The sequence below is a fragment of the Apteryx rowi genome, unplaced genomic scaffold, assembly GCF_003343035.1.
Source record: "Apteryx rowi isolate R43461 unplaced genomic scaffold, aptRow1 scaffold_237, whole genome shotgun sequence".
Lineage (NCBI taxonomy): Eukaryota > Metazoa > Chordata > Aves > Apterygiformes > Apterygidae > Apteryx > Apteryx rowi.
In genome coordinates this window covers 1,283,243-1,301,630 of record NW_020448719.1, presented here as the reverse complement: position 1 = coordinate 1,301,630, position 18,388 = coordinate 1,283,243, and the positions used below count along the sequence as shown (strand labels likewise).

General features: G+C 35.0%; 1 protein-coding gene across 1 annotated transcript in view; it reads right to left on the bottom strand.

Annotated features, from left to right (window-relative positions):
- Nucleotides 1-18,388, bottom strand: part of CFAP54 (cilia and flagella associated protein 54) — a 144,703-nt gene that overhangs the window by 48,865 nt on the left and 77,450 nt on the right. Inside the window, exons 28-40 of the mRNA XM_026066074.1 lie at nucleotides 18,100-18,222; nucleotides 14,738-14,881; nucleotides 13,270-13,366; nucleotides 10,081-10,170; nucleotides 8,890-9,016; nucleotides 7,505-7,616; nucleotides 6,405-6,553; nucleotides 4,481-4,711; nucleotides 4,002-4,144; nucleotides 2,732-2,913; nucleotides 1,824-2,051; nucleotides 1,389-1,612; nucleotides 1,157-1,292 (exon numbers count right to left, since the gene is read on the bottom strand). Coding sequence (XP_025921859.1) covers nucleotides 1,157-1,292; nucleotides 1,389-1,612; nucleotides 1,824-2,051; nucleotides 2,732-2,913; nucleotides 4,002-4,144; nucleotides 4,481-4,711; nucleotides 6,405-6,553; nucleotides 7,505-7,616; nucleotides 8,890-9,016; nucleotides 10,081-10,170; nucleotides 13,270-13,366; nucleotides 14,738-14,881; nucleotides 18,100-18,222 — 1,986 coding nt within the window. The remainder of the gene's footprint in view (nucleotides 1-1,156; nucleotides 1,293-1,388; nucleotides 1,613-1,823; nucleotides 2,052-2,731; nucleotides 2,914-4,001; nucleotides 4,145-4,480; nucleotides 4,712-6,404; nucleotides 6,554-7,504; nucleotides 7,617-8,889; nucleotides 9,017-10,080; nucleotides 10,171-13,269; nucleotides 13,367-14,737; nucleotides 14,882-18,099; nucleotides 18,223-18,388) is intronic.

The following is an 18,388-nucleotide window of genomic DNA, read 5'->3' as shown; positions in this document are numbered from 1 at the left end:
TCTACGCAGAGCTAGTTCTAATGCCACTGGGTGGCACAGCACTGTGAAATGTAGCCACTCTCTCCCAATTTCCAATCTTTTGCTGTCTTTTTTGAACAATCCTAATTACTATTAACTAATGTTAGTCTTTATTCCGTAAATTAAGATGACTTTCCAAACTATGATTACCTCTCCATATCGCTCAGAACATTGCAGTATGTGGCAATTTGTCGCACTACCCTTATTTTAGGCAAAGGACTATGTTCCGAATGGCAGGGCCTGAAAGAACTCAGCAGGAAACAGCCTCACAGTGACAAAAGTTACAGCAAAACAGCTGTATGCTCCTGCAAGCCCGGAGTGTCTTCTGAGTTCCCACAGGCACTGGACAGCAGTTTGCTGTTTCTGAGAAAGGTGGAGGTTCCTGAATCCCAATCAAGTTCAGAACTATACCCTCTACAATAAACCCCACTTCTCCTGCCTCCTTAAAATCCTGGGTTTATATTAACAAAACAAGAAGGAAAAATAACTACTATACACTTGATTTTAGCAGAACTTCTTAGAAAAAAACTTTATATTAAAAAATCCTAATTTTTAATATGTGATTCTATGAAAATTTTGCCACTGGCAATATCAGTTGGCTAAATGTGCAGAACCATGGCTTTGAACAAAAGGAACTTGCTTAGCCACTCAGCTTTTCTTTGGTGGTAATCAAGTTTTTCAAGCTTTTTATTAATATTGTCAGTGTTTGGGTTAGCTCAATTTGCTTAATTTTGACCTTTTAGAGCAACATTCCAACACAGAAATAAAGCAATCTTTGCATTTAACTTTAATCAGTCAGACAGATTGCCCAATATCCAAATAAATGTTTTCAGGTTAAAACAGCAGCATCAAGAATTAACATAAAATTAGACTTAGGCTCATAATATGAAATCAGTACATAATGCAAGGATGGAAGAAATCATCTCTGGGTCATAAAGTCCAGACCTCTGCTGTTGCTGGAATCATGTCATATAAGCCTTTTCATATACACTTCAATCAATTTTGTTCATTAATTTCTTGTTATAAATTACTATTTGTGAACACTATGGAAAATCATATTAATCTAATCAGTGAAAGTAGTTTTCTGGATTTAGATCACAGTAAGAGCAAGTACCCAAAAAATAAATCTGTAGTTCACCTTATCTGCATTATCAGTCAGATATTTTATGAAATGCGATTTAGGGCTATGTAGGCCACTGAATTGCTGTATCCTTTCTAGCAGCTGCCTCTGAGCATACACCAACAGTGGACTCACTTGTTCTGTATATCTCTCACTGAAAAAAAGAAAAATATAGTAATAAATCAAAATAACAATATATTTAACTATAAAATATTACTTTCTGTTTTTTGTCAGAGTTGATGTAACTTACTGTGTAAATATGTTAAATTGTACAGCTATGTGTATCAGTGCTTCCCACTTCTTCATTTGATATAACAGTTCGATCGTTTTAAGGATCAGATTACATATCCACTTCAAGTCAACCACATTCACATCGTCCAGAGGAGACTGCGGATGGAGATTAGAACCACCATCCTCATCAGTAATACCTCCTAAACAACTAGGAATGCAGAAATCTCCTTCGGGATCCACGATCTACAATGAAGAAACATAATGCTACCTGTTATTGTCAAACTTGTTTTTAGGAGAAATCAAATTATAAAGGTTAGAAAATACACTGTACTTCTCTAAAAACGAGTTACAGAAGACAGTTTGATGATATCGAAATGAAATGCAAGAGCAAGAAAATTATCTCTGTTGATGAAGTGATCATGAGTATGCTGTCTTAATAAAAACACATTTTTACCTTAAGAGAATTACTTGATTGTAGTTCAGTTATCATATCAATGATTGTGTCTGATGCCAAATAAAATGGCAACCAGATGGTGTCCCTAACAAAACCTCTGGTGATGGGAAATGCACCTGGATGGGAATGTGAATGTTTAGCAATTGATTGTGCTTCTTGAGCATAGTTCCAAAGTTCTCGGCAAGCATTTTGAAGCAATGTCCAGTGGCCACCACGATGAGCAAGAACCTACGTATAATATTCAAAATATAACCATATTTTGAAAAAACAGAAATGAAAAGCATCATTGTTTTACTGCAAAGCTGAAGTAGAAGTAATCTTTCAAAATTATAATCTACTGATCCTCCTTAATAGCAAAATTACTCAATACTTGAATTTATAGAAAACATCATAAAACCTTAATTCGAAAATTTTCTTAGAAGCCCTAATTTATTACTGAATTCAATTGTTGCTTTTGGTGTGAGAATAATTAATAAAAAATAATTCACACCACTTATAAATATGTTTTAACTTGGTTTTAGGAGGGTTTATGAGAAGAATGGTCAGCTTATATTTCCTTTCAATCAATGATCTTTCTGTACCATGGCATCTATCAAAGACCTGTAAAGACAGAAGCAAGTCTGGAGGCATTTTGGGAAAGATTTAACAAACATGGGAAGGAAAGACAAAATGAAAAATAAAAAATTTACTTAAATAACTAAACATTTGATTGAAATATACATTACATCAGATATGTCTAATATATCTGATATCCTGTACTTGAACATTTTGCAGAGAATGAAAAATCATTGCTTTTTCTCACTGAAGTTTTTTTAAATCTGAAGATTTTTTAAAAAAAATTTAGAAAGTAGTAAGAATTGTAATTCATTGTTTAGTAATAAAGTCTTTAATAATAAAACATATTTTACCACTGCTCTTCTTAAATGAAGAAAGATTTTTGTAAAATGCTCTGAAAATATGGTTTTTGACAGAAAACGGTCACGCTCTTTGGGGGAAAATGAGATGGATATTTCTGAATCATTTGTTGTTTGAGTTCGAGGAGTGTCTGTTCCACTCGATTTAGAGCTGTGCTCAGAAGATTTAACTGTATCTGAAGACAAAAAGTTCACTGGTTAAAAATGAGTTAAGGTTCTCAAAAACATAAAAAAGAAAGTATTATCAGCCAGCTAAGATTTTCCAGTGGCAGCTAAATACTCAAATGTTAGGAAATGCCAGAGTTAAGGTTATCATGTTTTATAAGGTTATGATATTTAAAATAAAAGATGCTTTTCCTTAACAGCAGGAGAAGCAGGGATTGAAAAAAACAGTTTAAGTAAAATAGTAATGTGTACCAAATAGTTTCCAGCCTCTAAGCCAAAACACAACCCTTCTAGAAGTTACCAAGTTTTAGTAAGAAATCACCATTTGGTAAGCTCCCAAGAACCTTTCTGAGGGTGAGGTTTCTTAAGAGAAGAAATTGGGAAGAAGGGGAGATTGTGTGGCATTTGTAGAATTGCTTCATTACTTTTTTCAATAAGAAATGTTCCCAGTGGGGAGCCAAGAGGGTTCATGGTGGAAGGATAAAGTAATATCTGAGCTAAAGATAGGTTTCACAGCAGAATCCAATTTCAAGCTAAACAGCATTTGAACTCCATGGCAAATTACGCACTTCATGAAAACGCCTTCATTCAAAACTGTTACAACAGGTAGGATGTAATAAACAGGATTTTCATTAGTTTTCAGTGAGTTTCAGTTCTTGGTGACTTGTAAACATCATGAAAGACGAAAGGGCTGCTGCAAAGAGAACCAGTGAGTTCACCAGCTAGTTTTGTCTCACCTCCCCGAAGAGGCAAAGCGGAGGGCTGACCCCTACCTAAGGAAGTCCTGCACAGAACGTCTGCAGAGCAAACGGCACAGAAGGAAACAAATCATTCTACTGAAAAATTGAAAGATAATAATAAAACTTTGTTCTACAATTTGACAGACCACGAAATTATTGACCAATTAGGAAACCTAAAGGAAATTACAGACCAATTAACAATCACAGACATTGATAAAAATTATAATTGAATTTACGATATTCTGGAATACTATCATATTAATACAACTAGCTGTAATTTCTAGTAATGTTACATGAGGTAATAAAGAAAAAGTTAAGTTAAATCTGTTTCCATTTGTGTACACATTAAAAGTTCTTACAAGTCTTTTTTTTGATCATTCCTGAACGTGACTTCTTTAGGAGAAGAGGACTTGGTGTTCTTATGTTATCCTCCATGACTTCTCTCACCAGTACAATGCCAGATTTATTTAATGAGAATATTTCAGGATCCAGAATATTGTAACTGCAGAATGGAAGAAAAAAGAAGAAAGCATGAAAAAACAGGTAAAATATTAAAAAGAATTTTGATATATACACACAAAATTAAGTTTGTCAAAGTGAGTTACTTTCAAAAGACAATGTTCCCAGTTTTAAGAAAAAGAATACTAGAGTGAGCAGCCAAAAAGTGCATGTCACCTGCCATATGATGGAAGACAAAATGTGTTACACAGTAAATTCATTTGCATGTAAAGTTGAACTGGTCATATGACAAACTCACTGACAATATTCTGATTTAAATCTGTTAGCATGAATGGTAAACTGTATTAATAACAATCATTGAGAATACAATAAGATATACCTGTTGTGATGCTGTGAACCACAAATTCCAATAGCATATTGATCTTCCAACTTCTTCTTAAACAAGTTGTAGTGTGCAATTGCCAGATAAATATTCATCTGAGATCTCCAGGGCATCTCCTCAATACATACGTGATGAAACTTCCTTCGGTTTAAGTAACCACTCACAAGTGGTTTCAGCAATACCACTAAGGTGTGACGAGCTACTTTTTGTAACTCCTCTTTGTGTTGCCTAAACCAAAATATATGCAGTATATGTTTCTCAAAGCTCTAGAAAATAAAATAATCATCAAGATTCACAGAATCTCATTATGTATCCACAGTCTGGTACTAACTCAGAAGCATGTTGCAGATTTCTAGCAATAGGATATTTATTGCAGTGTGGAGGATATTTACTGTAACTGCCTTCAAGAAAGGCAGTTGTGCTTTCCCTCTTCAGGTGCACTTAACACACACTAAATCCTATCTTATATTTTACTGACTTCTATAAGGTATTTTCTTAGTAAATACGAAAAGGTTTAGCTCTATGTTTGGAGTTGCTTGCACCTGAATCATCCAAATAGATCATTATAGCAAGTACAGTGTGTTTTAGACATTTCAGAAGACAGAGGATCTACAATTCTGCTGTAAATTTAAATCATTCCTTTTATCGCTTTATTTTGGTAGCAAATTATCATCAGTGTGACGAAACATTTCATTTCAAATGTGGATGCTTGACTTGAATTTTCAGCCACAGATTTTGTTATCTGTTTCTCTGCTAGATCAAGGAGTTCTTTATTACCTTGTTTTTTTTCCTCTGTGAAGATACATACAATACTGTAATCAAATCACCTTTCAATTTTCTTTTTGATAAACTAGAAATGTTGCCATTTATATTTCTAAATTATTTTTCTGCCAGTTTCCAGACTTCACCATGTGGGTAGAACAGTATACCATATATAGTATTGATTATATTATACAGCAATACTGTTATGTAACAACCATATAATAATATTACTAATATTTGATCAATAACAACGAGGCAAAGGAGTAGCTGGAGGAGGAAAAAGCTCAGGATAAGTAAAATACCCCCTCTTCCATTGAAAGCCATGAAAATCATGTTAAGGAAGTTTTTCTTTTCTTCTAGAAGAGGAAAAATGGACAGGTTAGGTCAATATTTAAAAAATCATGTATAGAAGCCTTTTTTGAGGTTCTTCATTTAAAGCACTTCCAAAATCAGTTATGTGATTGCTTATATTCAGATAATATTAACAGTTTTCTACATGCTAATTACTGGAAGTATAATGATCAAAACACTAGGTAATGAATATTTCAAATATTTCTCTTAGCTTGGAAGGCCCTGTTGTTGCTGACTCAGCAAAATATGTTTAACTATCAGCCAAAAGAAAGAGTGAATAAAGTTTCATCGGTTTGTATGAAGAAAGTTTTCTGAAAGCTACAGAACAGATGAAGTAAAAAGACTAGCAAAAAGATGATAAAAATTGCTCTGAAAATAACCTGATCTGATATGAATTTCAAAAAAATCTTTTCTAGATATCTATCAACCAAAGTTCCCTAACAGTTTGAAATGCACTAGATAGTATGCAGCTTAACATAGCTTTTCCACCATGGCAAATTAACATGCTCAAGCTAACACAACTGAAATACATGGTCTTGGATTATTAATACAAAGACCTCAAGATCTTCTACAGATATTCTCTGAAACAGCCATGAGATAGAATTTATTCTCTAGACTGGAAGCCTATTTTTTACCAAAATATAACAGAAAAGTGAGTGAACTGTGTATCTCTTCGTATAACTAAACCCAGATAAAGTCACTCCTTTGATACAAGTTTAGAAAAAATACATATACACTTAACTGTAAACTAAGTTTCAGTCAAAATATTTGGTTCTGTGAGTGATCCTGATGATGTATGTTCATTTACCTTTGTGTTTCTGGAGATTTCATTATGTTTGGATGTTTCATGAAATACTGTCTAAGAGTCTGTCCTTTTCTAACAGGGCTAAAGGCTTCTTTTCTTGGTTTCTTCAAAGTTGATGCCTCTAGTTTCTTTGAAGGCGAGATCTCCAAACTCTTTAAAAAAATCTTCCATGAAAATCTTAAATATACTTCAAATATTTATTTAACCTACATTATAAATTACTTAAGGTATGCAGCAATTTGTTTTACACAGGAACAGAACAGAAAATAAATTTTGGAACCATTTGTCAAAATATGATAGCAAAAGAAATATGTAATATTTCTTTACGTTTTTTCTGGAAGAGATGTGTCAAATGCCTGAGACTAAGAAGCCAGCCAGGCCCCAAAATATTTCTTTCATATATTAATGCTTTCCATTTCAAAAATTATGATTGTTCTTTTCCTATTATTTTAAATACTAAAACTCTGCAATGGAAAATCAGAGACAGAAAACTCTTTCCCTAGTCTGTCTCAAAGCTAGTAGTATTCTAGCATAACTAGAGGGTTTTGAGGGAGAAAACTCTTCATCCAAAAGAACACAAATCCATTAAGATTATTCTTACCTTGGAATAAAAATGTAAATAAATACAAAATTAAATAAAAATTTACAAAGAATAATAATAAACAAAAAGCCTTTATTCTGCAATTAGGATATCTACATAGGGAGTTAATCATGAACAGCAACTCATAAAAACGTGTAAGTATAACATATTGATGTATAAAGACCTAAACTGATCACTTCTTCCTAACGTGATAGTAGCCAGAGGCATTTCATACTAATCCATCGTTTTTTCTAAAGTGAGTTGATGAAAGGTAAGGCTTCATTAATTTTGAAATTCATTACTCTAACTCATCTAAAACACCCCACAACTGTTGGCCTTTAAAATACATTCAATGCCAGCTTTTCTCTCTGGTTTTAGCAGTGGAGATGTGAGCTGAGGGCTAAGAGTTTGTATCCCAAATTTCAGCAATTATCTATGTCTCCATCTGCAGTTTCTAGGAAACAACTTTTAAAAAATTACTATTGTGCCAAGTCATACATGACTTCTCAATAGTACAACTCACTTTGTGAAACTCCAGAACTGCTGTAGTGCACCTCTTTGTGCTTTCAGGCACAGTGAGAAAACTTGTTTCTGGTCTCAAAGTTCCTTCAGTAAAGAGAAGGTGGTCGTTCCTCCTGACAAACAAACAATAATGTTAACTCATCATCATCATAGCAGTAATAATAATGTTAAAATCCTTAAACTAATAGTTAAAGGGTTATATTTGGGAACAGATAGAGCACATGCAATTCTTAGTTCACTGGGGACTGTAAATTAAGCATCTTTTCTTTCATTTTGCTCCCTCAAAAAGAGTGCTCGCTCTCCAGACTCCTTATTCAAATCTTAATGCATAGGTAACAACAATCTCGCTTTCCTAACTTCTAGTAAAACCAAACAGTTTGCTGCATTACCCAAGTTCTACTGTGGAAGACTGCCGACAAATTTTTTTCTTGTTTCCAATCCTTTTGGTCTCTTATAACAGCAATTCCAGTTCCCTATAACTTATCTCCTTTTAACTGATTACTTTCTGATTAACTGATTAACTTTCAAATTACAGAAATACTGGTGCACTTTTTAAATGAAATTATATTAAATTTCTTTGGTCTTCTTTTAGGTAAGTGACTACAACCAGCTTCCGTTTGTGTTTTCAGTATGAATTCATTAGTCCTTCTTGGAAATGTTTTTTTATATTTCTTCTATATTTGACCAGTGGCACTGACACAGCCATACATTACTCTTCTGTAACAATTTTAATACATTGTGTTTTAACAAAGATTCAAAACTTTTCTAGTAAAATGCTGGCTCTTTATCTATTTCCAGGGATGAATACATAGTTACAAAACAACTACATACAATTACGTAATACATTAAGTATTAGCACTAAATATTATGCTATCAACATTGTTAAATGGAAACCCCAGCATACACAGTTCTTGATTACTCATGATAAAATATTCTTTGTAAATTATTAGAATTTCTTTTTTTAGACACTGCAGTAGTCCCTGATGAGTTTGCTTTTGATTTAACCCAACACACTTCTCTAACTTTCATCTTAGTAAAACACGGGAAGTCTGACTATCCCACTGTCTCATAATAATACATCTAATGGCCAAATTACCAGGTAGTGTCTGTGAAAAGGACAAGCCTGGGTGATAGAAAGGTTGATGGTAGACAGGAGTTTTGGAACAGACACAGTCAGGGAAGAAGTATCCACACGTAATAACGTCACAATGGAATGGTTTCTGTAGCTATATAATCCTCTGTGTTCATAGGACTTCTGCAGACTAGGAGCCATGAAAATGGCTCTGGATGGGACTCCTACCAAGCACAATCTACAGTTTCTGCTGTAACTGAGACACTGATGAACCCAAGTAGCAGTTTTTCATTACTACTGTAATAGACATCTACCTTTTTAAGTAAACTTGCACATTGCCTGCCCACTCCAGAGCTTTTTGAAACTTCTCTTCATTCAGGAGTTTGTGCAGAACTTGAACAAAGTACTCAAGAAAACGTGATTTCTTTCTGAATTTCATCACTGCAATAAAGTAATACATAGTTACCGTTTTTTTGTATTTGCGCTGTAACAGTTTTCTGAATTCAGCTATTATGTAGCATGCTGATGAAGAAAAAGCATATTGATACCAAAATCAGATAGAGGTCATGAAATACAATAGCAATTGCCAAATATTTCTGCTTGTGCTCGGGTTTCTAGAATCACAATTTCACTCGGAAGGCAAATATTCTAGGGCCTAAGAAACAAGTTTTAGAACTATTTTTGTATCATACAATACATAATGGGAAAGCGCGTTATAACAAAATTCAACTTCAGCAGAATATCCCTACATCTACACATACCTGAAAAACCTGAAAAAACAAAAAAGCAAGAATAAACAAAGTAATGGCATCCTATTCACTTAGGATGCTCTTCTCAGTGACAACCACATTAGTGGACAGGCATCACACAGCTCTCACAATGTATTTCAAAAACACGAGTGTTTTTTTATTTCCAATCCTTTTGGTCTTTTATAAGAGCAATTCCAGTTCCCTATAACATATCTCCTTTTCACTGATTACTTGCCCCTTAAATTACAGAAATCCTGGTGCACTTTTTTAATGAAATTATATTAAATTTCTTTGGTTTTCACATGAGTCACACACGAGTGTTTTTGAAACTCAAGATTCTTCCATAAATTTTTCTCTCAGTAACATAATTTAATGTGGAAGTGGAATATCTCAGTTTAAAAAGGACAGGCCACAGAAACAGGACCACAGAAAATGCGGCACAATTTTCAATAAAATGGACTCATTTTCAAGTTTATTAGAAAATGAATGTCATTTAATTTAAAATATTAACATTTTACATATTTAATATTGACATCTAAAATAATTTGTTTCAAGTATTTCATACACTTCTAAACATGACTATATTAAAATTTTTTAAAGACATGGTTTACTTGATTTTTTATACATGAAATCAAAATGAAGAAAAAGTTTCCAAGAGCTTATTATAAACAGTAAAAAAGTAAAGTACATTCAAAATGTTTTATTGGCAACTTTCTAAAGTAAAGAAGCCTTTAAAATAAATCCCAATTATCCTACCTTCTCGATAAGCATTCTTTGCTGTCCAACACGAAATTACAGGGTAGAGGAACAAAGGATCTTCCTGTCCTGTAAGCTCTGATCCAGGTGCTACATCAATAACCAAACCAAATCCATTATGACAAGTAGTGATAGCATACAATAGGAACTCTGGCTGGAATCATAACTGAAGACTAGAAAAATCCATCTTTAGACACAGTTTGATATTAAATCTCTCATTGTCATCCAGACAAAAATTGAAAAGCTTGCTCTTTTCTTCTATCTTTAGAAGCTCTGCAGCTTAAGTAATGAAGAGCTTAAGGATGTGACCAATAAACTCCCAGCTACTAGACTAATGAGCAAGATGTTTGGAGTCCATCAGAGGTCTAATAAAGGTCCATACAAATCATCTGTGGAGGAGGATGTGCAGTAGGGAGATGTCCAAAAATGGTATTTAAAGATAAACAGCATTAACTGAGCTCATGATGCTACTAGTGACTGGTGCTTACATACATGCTCAGTATATAGAGAGCATAAGTAGCTAAACATGCATACATACTGTTCGCCTAAATATTTACATAAATATATCATTATATATATATTTAGGTGAACAAGATAGATACATATAGAGGTGAACAATAAATCGGATTTAAGCTTCTGACAGTTAAACACCACTTTGTCACCAGTTCATGAACACCAGAACAATGTGATGTACTATTTGCTATTTTGCCTTAATAGAGGAACATGACCAAAAAATCTTGTGCTGAGTCAAGTTGTGTGGTTGGAAAAGATGAATGCAGCTAGTCTGTGAAAAAAGTGAGGTTAAAAATGGACTCTGGAACAACCAAATGTGATAGTGGATGAACAGCTGCACCCTCCAGTGGCAATAGTCAGTTGAGGTCTGTTGAGTGCAAATAGTGTCTAGTGAAACAGGGCAACCAGCAGCACAAGTAGATGTTTTTAAGATATGTCACTCAATATGATTATTCTCTCCTGTTTAACAAGTGCAACGAGATTAGCTTCAAATAAGCATTTTAACAAAGAACAGCATCTGCCAAAAAAAATATATTTTTTGAAATTGCAGAATTTAAGGCGCAGTGTACAGGAAAGCATTTTGTTTTTCTCACTTGCCAAAGAGGCACGTTCAGCTCTCTTTTTCATTTTTCTCTTAGACTACAAACAACGGAATGGTGAGAAGTGTTGATTCACCTGTAAGGATTTCCTATAAGTTTTTGGCCAATATATTTTTAACAGCTTGCCCTACAAGTGTACACATTGTCCTAAACCCCTTCCGTGTATTTGTAATAGGGGTTGTAAGCTTTGTTATTTGCTATGCACGCTCTCAGCAGAAGACTCCTCTGTCAATTTGTATTAAGTCCTTTAATCTAAGCAACTAACCCTTTTCCTCTCCAGAAATTATGAAATGGTCTTTTGCCTTTATTTTTTCTGCTGCAAAGTTATTTTTACGTATGTATCCATTTATTAATTTTGCAGAAGTACTTGTGAAACTTATTGACAAATATCCTATTTCAACAGCAGAGCAAGACTTCAGCAATAAAGTATTTTCTAATTGCTGAAAATGTGTTTTTCTCTAACTGATTAACCCATTAATTAATTTTCTATTAAGTATAAATGGGACATCATTCTATTAAACAATCAATATAATTTTCAATTAACTCACAGAATTCATTAGTCTGTAACTTGTTCTGCATGAATGCAGGCATCAACGTCAGCAGAAAAAATGGAAGGATCAGTGCACAGATGCATGGAATTTGTGTGTCATACTTTTTTTCCTATGTTACAGAAATACTTTCACTTCTAAGACATATACATATGTACATGCACAAATGCATATACATACATGATGGACAACAAGTTGAACTTGAGTCAGCAGTGTGTCCCTGCAGCAAAGACCAATTGCATACTGGACTTTATTAGAAATAGTACAGCCAGCAGGGCAAAAGAAGCGATTATTCCCCTCTGTTCAGCACTTCTGAGACCACATCTAGAGTACTGTGTTCAGTTTTGGTCTCCCTAACAGAAAACACCGGCATACTGGAATAAGTCCAGCAGAGGGCCATCAGAATGATTAGGACCTGGAGCACATGACATGCAAGGAGAGGCTGAAAGAACTGGACTTATTCAGCCTTAAGAAGAAAAGGCTAAGGGGAGATCTTATCGCAGTCCAGCTACATAATGGGGGGGATAGAGAAGTTGGAGCCAGACTCTCCTCAGAGGTGCACAGTGATAGCACAAGAAGCAATGGACACAAGCTAGAAACCAGGAAATTCCAAACAGATATAAAGAAAAACTTTTTCATCATAAGGGTGGTCAAATACTGGAACAGGTTGCCCACAAATGTTGTGAAATCTTTCTTTAGAGATATTCAAAACTTGACTGGACAAGTCCCTGAACAACCTGATCTAACTGGACCTGCTTCGGGGGGGGGGGGGGGGGGCAGACTAGATGACATCCAGAAATGCTCTCCAACCTAAACTATTTTATAATTCTATACAGGCACCAAGGAGTAAAAGATGCCAGGTAACTGATAGGAAAAAATCGGTAGGGGCTCTGTAGTTTAAGTTTTAATCACATTTCTTCAGAAGTCCTATTTTTTACTTCATTTAACTTTGACTGAACAGCTAGCCTGAAAACTCTTGTGCTTAATCCAGACTTTAAGATATTTTAAAGCCAATATATTCATTGCTGAGTTACAAGGTAATTAAGGTAATTCTTTTAAAAAGAGGAAAACTTCTGCTAGCTTTCTTTAGGAACCCTTTTCTCCACTAAAATTTCCTGCAATGGACATTCCTACTAGCAGTTTTAGGACCATGAAATTACACAAGCTATAGATGGGCAATGTTTTTTGCCACTGCATTTTCTAATTTAGGAAGATAAAGCAAGCCTAAATAACATGGAACCCAATTTACACAGGTTGGGAGAACACATATGATAGCAGAAAAAAAACAAAAGTGACCATTTCTTTCTAAGAAAGAATGAATGTTTTTGTGGAAATGATGAAAAAGAAGAAATAAAAGTCATTATACACATTACTACCATAGATAAATAAGATTAATGAAATTGTGATTTTGGTGGATTTATAATGGAATATATAAGAAATAAAAGTGTTTCTTAGGCAAATAATTTTTACAGATAAACCACAGAAAACTGTATCGGAAAAGGTAAGGAGTGTTTTAATACTACACCCACCTGGTTTTGTCAGTTTGAGCAGATTTGATTCAAGAGCACTTAGGTTTTCTGTTGCTTTTTCCACTGCAGCTAACTGCGATATCTTCATTAAACTGTCCTGGAATATCAAATACTTAGTTATGAGAAATTAGCTTTTATCTAACTGAAAACAGGAGGTCAATAGTGGGACTCAGGTTATATTACAAGTCTTCTAATTCTACATGTGGTGATTTAATCAATATTGTCTTATTTTTGGTTTTCAGATGAGGTAAAATTGATGCTGATAAATCTTTTAAATATGGCTTTGAAAAATTGGCCATGATTCATTCTTGACTAATCTCCAAGAGAGTCACTGGGGTTGCTCTGCCACCACAGAAATTTTTAGGGAATTTCCACTGGTACTGCAACAACATATTTGAACTTTTTTCTTTTTTGACAAAATATGTTGCCTTTCATAAAAATAAATCTTTTGTAGATTTTACTTCCCACAGCAATCAAAATCTTCTTTTGGGAGAAGTTTCTATTTTTTCATTTTAGTGAAAATATAATTTTCAGTCAGTCCTACTCAGCACAAAGTATAATATTGTTCCTATGATCTTACATTCCTTTTCCTTCGTTAGTACAAACTTGGGAGGAGCCATCACAAATTCAGCTATAAAAAATGGAGAAAATCACTTCTCCTGGATGCTATCAGTCTCCTACAAATGTTACTCCAGAAATCCTTCCCTGTCAGCTGATTGATCTTTTGCCCCTCTCTTCAATCTATCTCAGCTTCGTGCTCACACTGCTTCCCTTCTTCCTCTCTTATTTATCCTACTTTCTTACTGCTTTTTCAAACAAACTCCTCTGCAGTAAAATCTCTTCCAAAATTATTTAAAGAAAAAACAGACAGAAAAGTCTGGAGAAACAACATAACATTTGCAAAATACCTTTACTCTGATTCTAGGTTGTAGGAAATCCTCACAACCTACTGCATCCCTTTGCAACTTAAGTATTAAGCTCTCTGAGGATTGAAAGTTCTTGCTCCATTAAGAAAGTATTTTCAAAGTCTACACAATTCCCAAGTTACTCTCCTATGATGAATCAGTTTCAAGCAGCTGCTGCACAATGCACAGGTTAAGTTTCTACATTAATTAGGATACTTTTGAGATTCTTGTACAATTCTTTAATTATTTTTCTGTACAATAGAGCATTCCTACAGACTATATGTGAAGATCAGTTAGGGATGCTGATATTGATGTCTACAGGATCCTCATGGCTCTGACCTGGAATATTGCTAACCGGATCAACCAGATAAAAACCTCTACCCACTTCAATCTGCAGCTGATCCTAAAAAAATAGCTACAATTAAACAGAGGCCTCTCAGCTATACTTTGGGAACTCTTATTCTATAAAATCACTTTTATAACAAAAAGTTAATAAATACGGTCTTTAAACTAATACAATGCTCTATTTAGAGAAAAGAAAAAGTGAAAATCAGAGCAATTACTTCAACTTCTGTGTTAGCGGGTGTTTCTTCAGTTTTCGTAGCTCCTGACTGGCAGAATGAAGTTGTCTGCGGGGAACCCAACAATTTTTTTCCGTAGTTAACAACAATTACTGCTAGTTCATATTCTTTCCATGAACGTAGTACCTATTAAAGAATCACCTGTTACATATTTTCATTTTGCATAACACATAATATTTAATTATTGTCTGCTATCTATAACGGGTCAAAATGCATTAATATTACAGATAGAAGTTAATTACTCAATAATTAAGTTTTGATTAATAAAATAAACCCCTGGACTATAGGCCTGCAAAATAATTGGAATTGCAGATGTGCTATAGAAATGTTCTACTGCTGCTTAAGCATAGACTCTAACTATCAGAGAAAAGAAAGATTTAACTAGAAGTATCTATTGCTGTGATCAACATTCTCCCTATCTTCATGCAGCACTGCTATCAAAGAATACAAAGGGTAACCAAATGATCCTCATTTACCTCACTGGTATTAAGTGCACATACAAAAATCTCAACAGTATTAGGAAAAGGAGAGTGAATCACGACATTTACAAATGAACTGTGTGGGGGATGTTTTTAGATGGCTTTATCTTCTTTAGACAGAACGCTAAAGGCCAAAATACTTCCAAAGTATGCAAGGTAACTTCACTTTAGGAAAACTTTGTGATTATCTGTCTTTGGAACAGAAAATAAGTATATAGATTACTTTAAGATAAATACAGTATGTGGTCTGAATTTGACTATATAAAGCTATCCGCCATGGATTCATAAGCATTTGCAACTCACCATATGCATGCTATTCTTTTGAAATGCTATGTCTAAGGAGAATTAAATCAGCAATACAAGCAGACAGTCATTTAACTGGGGAATCCAACAACAAACAAGCACAGTATTAAGGTGCTTTGGAGGAAAATTTATCGACCTTACTCGGAAAAAAAAACACCTTGGAACTAATAAGTGATGTAAAGAAATAGTCACAAGTAAACATCTGAGGAACATACTTGTAGTCCAGCTGTCTTAAAGAAAGGAGCTACTTAAGAATATAAGAAATATTGTACGTGTTGAAAACAGATTTTAACAAAATGAACCTAATAAGAGTATCTTCACTGAGATACTTTTCTGTACTGAGATACTTATCCATAAAGGAATATTCTTTTCAATAAATCAGGATGTTCAGGACTTTGAAGGAATACATTTTTCCAAATACATTAACTAAATTCTAGAGAATTCAAGTGACTGGGAGTCATCAGAGCTTCATCTATTTGATATTTTTTGACACATTCACGATTAAAGAAAGTGAAAGAGAATCAATGAGATTGGGCATGTCATGCTCACTCTTGAACAGAAAATAGTAAGTTCATTGATTAATTCAGTTGCAAATAGCACTAGATAAGGAATACTACTGCATGAAAGCATGAAAGTTATTTCGGAAACTGAGATACAAGATGATTCAGACATCTCTTTTTCAAAGAGCGTTTCCTCAAGCAAGTGCTTCCTCAATCATCAGCCATGGGTTGTGAATGCCTCATGGATTAGACCCTCAAAAATCATCATGGGACATCAAACACACCATTTCCATAGAATCACTGTTTCTCTCTGCTAGTGAATCTGGAATTACTTGTGCAATGGTGTATCCCTCATCTGGTGCATTTGCTGGCCTTGGACTTGGGACAGAAAGGCTATACGAATCAGATAAAACATGGTAAGCTCCAGAAATGCTGACAAGTCAGGTGTCCCGAGATGAACAACAGCAGTGATTCAAGTACAGTAGAAAGTTAAATTTCCTAGTGCCACAAACATTCACAATCAATATTGTGGAACCGAGACAGCAGCACTGAAGCTGGCAACCACCATGATTTGTACTGCAAGAGCCAGAGAAGCCAGCCTGTTAGAGCCCTGACTGCACTAACATACCTTGCTGGCCCTGAGCAGCCTCACCTGGTGCCTCCCCCTACCCCTGCCCATGGCACAGGAGCCCCATTTCAAATCAGCCCAGGACTGTCAGTCCCTACTCCAGCAATGTCATCAGAGTCCTGGTCTCCAGCTCTGCCACAGCCATGCCCTTGCCTGGCAATGAATCCTGTTGATTTGGACCCTGACAGGTGGGCTGACTTCCTGGCTTGACCTTGGACCTATCTCATCATGATAGACCTGCCCAGCCATCACTGGACTGTGTCTGACTCTCATTACCTTCACCAGACCTGATCCTGACCTGCAGATTGATTTTCCAGCTTGACCTTGGACCTGACTCATCACTACAAACTTGCCTGGTGCTATGGACTCTTGGTTGAACCTGGCTACCACCCCCAAGCCTGCCCCACTCCTTGCTGGGGTTGGTGGACAGGCCCTGGCTGGGGAGGCCCCTGACCTGCTGACCATGGGATCTCCTGTGGCTCCCCGGCCCTTAGAGAGCAGCCAGCCCTCACTGCACACACAGCCCTCACAGCCATGAAAAATTTGATTAATACCAAGACACTGACAACACTAGGGCTAACAAACTGATCTTTATACGTTTTAGAAGAATGCAGACTGGGTCTTGCAGTGCACTTAAAACTTTTGATGATGATATGGTCTTGTGAGCTGACTACAAAGATCCAGCTCCTATAAAGCCTGAGGTAAGGGAACAGCCAACTCAGGTGAATGCCTCCAAGCAGTAGCAACAGCTCAGCTTCAGAAAGAACTCTTGGCTGAGGTGTGCTCAAAGCTAGAAGGAATCTGCCTTTTCCCAGGTCATACATTTACCATGGCATGCATTCTGAATCTAACATGGCTCTACCTCATGAAATAATTCCTACATGCACCACATTCTCCTTATGTCATTCAAATAGTTTGAGTATTGGAAGCATAAATGAGATCTGCAGCTATGTATTATGTTTAAAAGTTAGAGTGTTTAGGTTCCTGCCAACATGTAGGACCAAACAGTATAAAGTTTCTTGTGTCTAAATAGGAAATAAACCATACCTGTTAATCTGATTAAAACTACAATATGAGCTCTTTGCAGTTAATGAACTTCTAAAGTTGTATTTTACATTTAAAGGAGTCTTATTTGCAAGAAGGTATAAAATGTAAAACACATGAAATGGCACAAACCTAATGTCACTGGCTAATAATTACAGTCTATTTTCTGAACAAACAAAAATTCTCAATTTTATTAAAAAGTCAAAATGTCATTATTATATAAAATGTACTGATGCAAAAATATTAATAAATATTTCCATACCTTTACTATTTAAGAGTGCTGGTTCTCTAAGATACCACTCTGAAAGCCACCTTATTAAGACTTTTTTTTTTTAAATGACAAAAGCTATATCTTAAGCTGAATTGTAAGCACAATAATATACACAATACCTTTGCTGTATAAAATGAAGCACAAGCTATCATATGCTGAATACTCTCATAACATCCTGCCTGTTTCCTTTGCAAAGTAGCACTTGGAATTTCTTGAAGGACTGCCAAACACTTAATGAGGATCTGTAAATACAAGGGTTAAAACTAAGTTTGGAGCACACTTAAAAGTTTGTACCTCTCACTGTAACAGTGTATTGCATTTGATGGTGAACTTTAAAACTACTTTAAAATCTAATAGATAGGATGAAATGTTAGCTCTACAAAAGCCAATAATAAAATTTCCATTTAA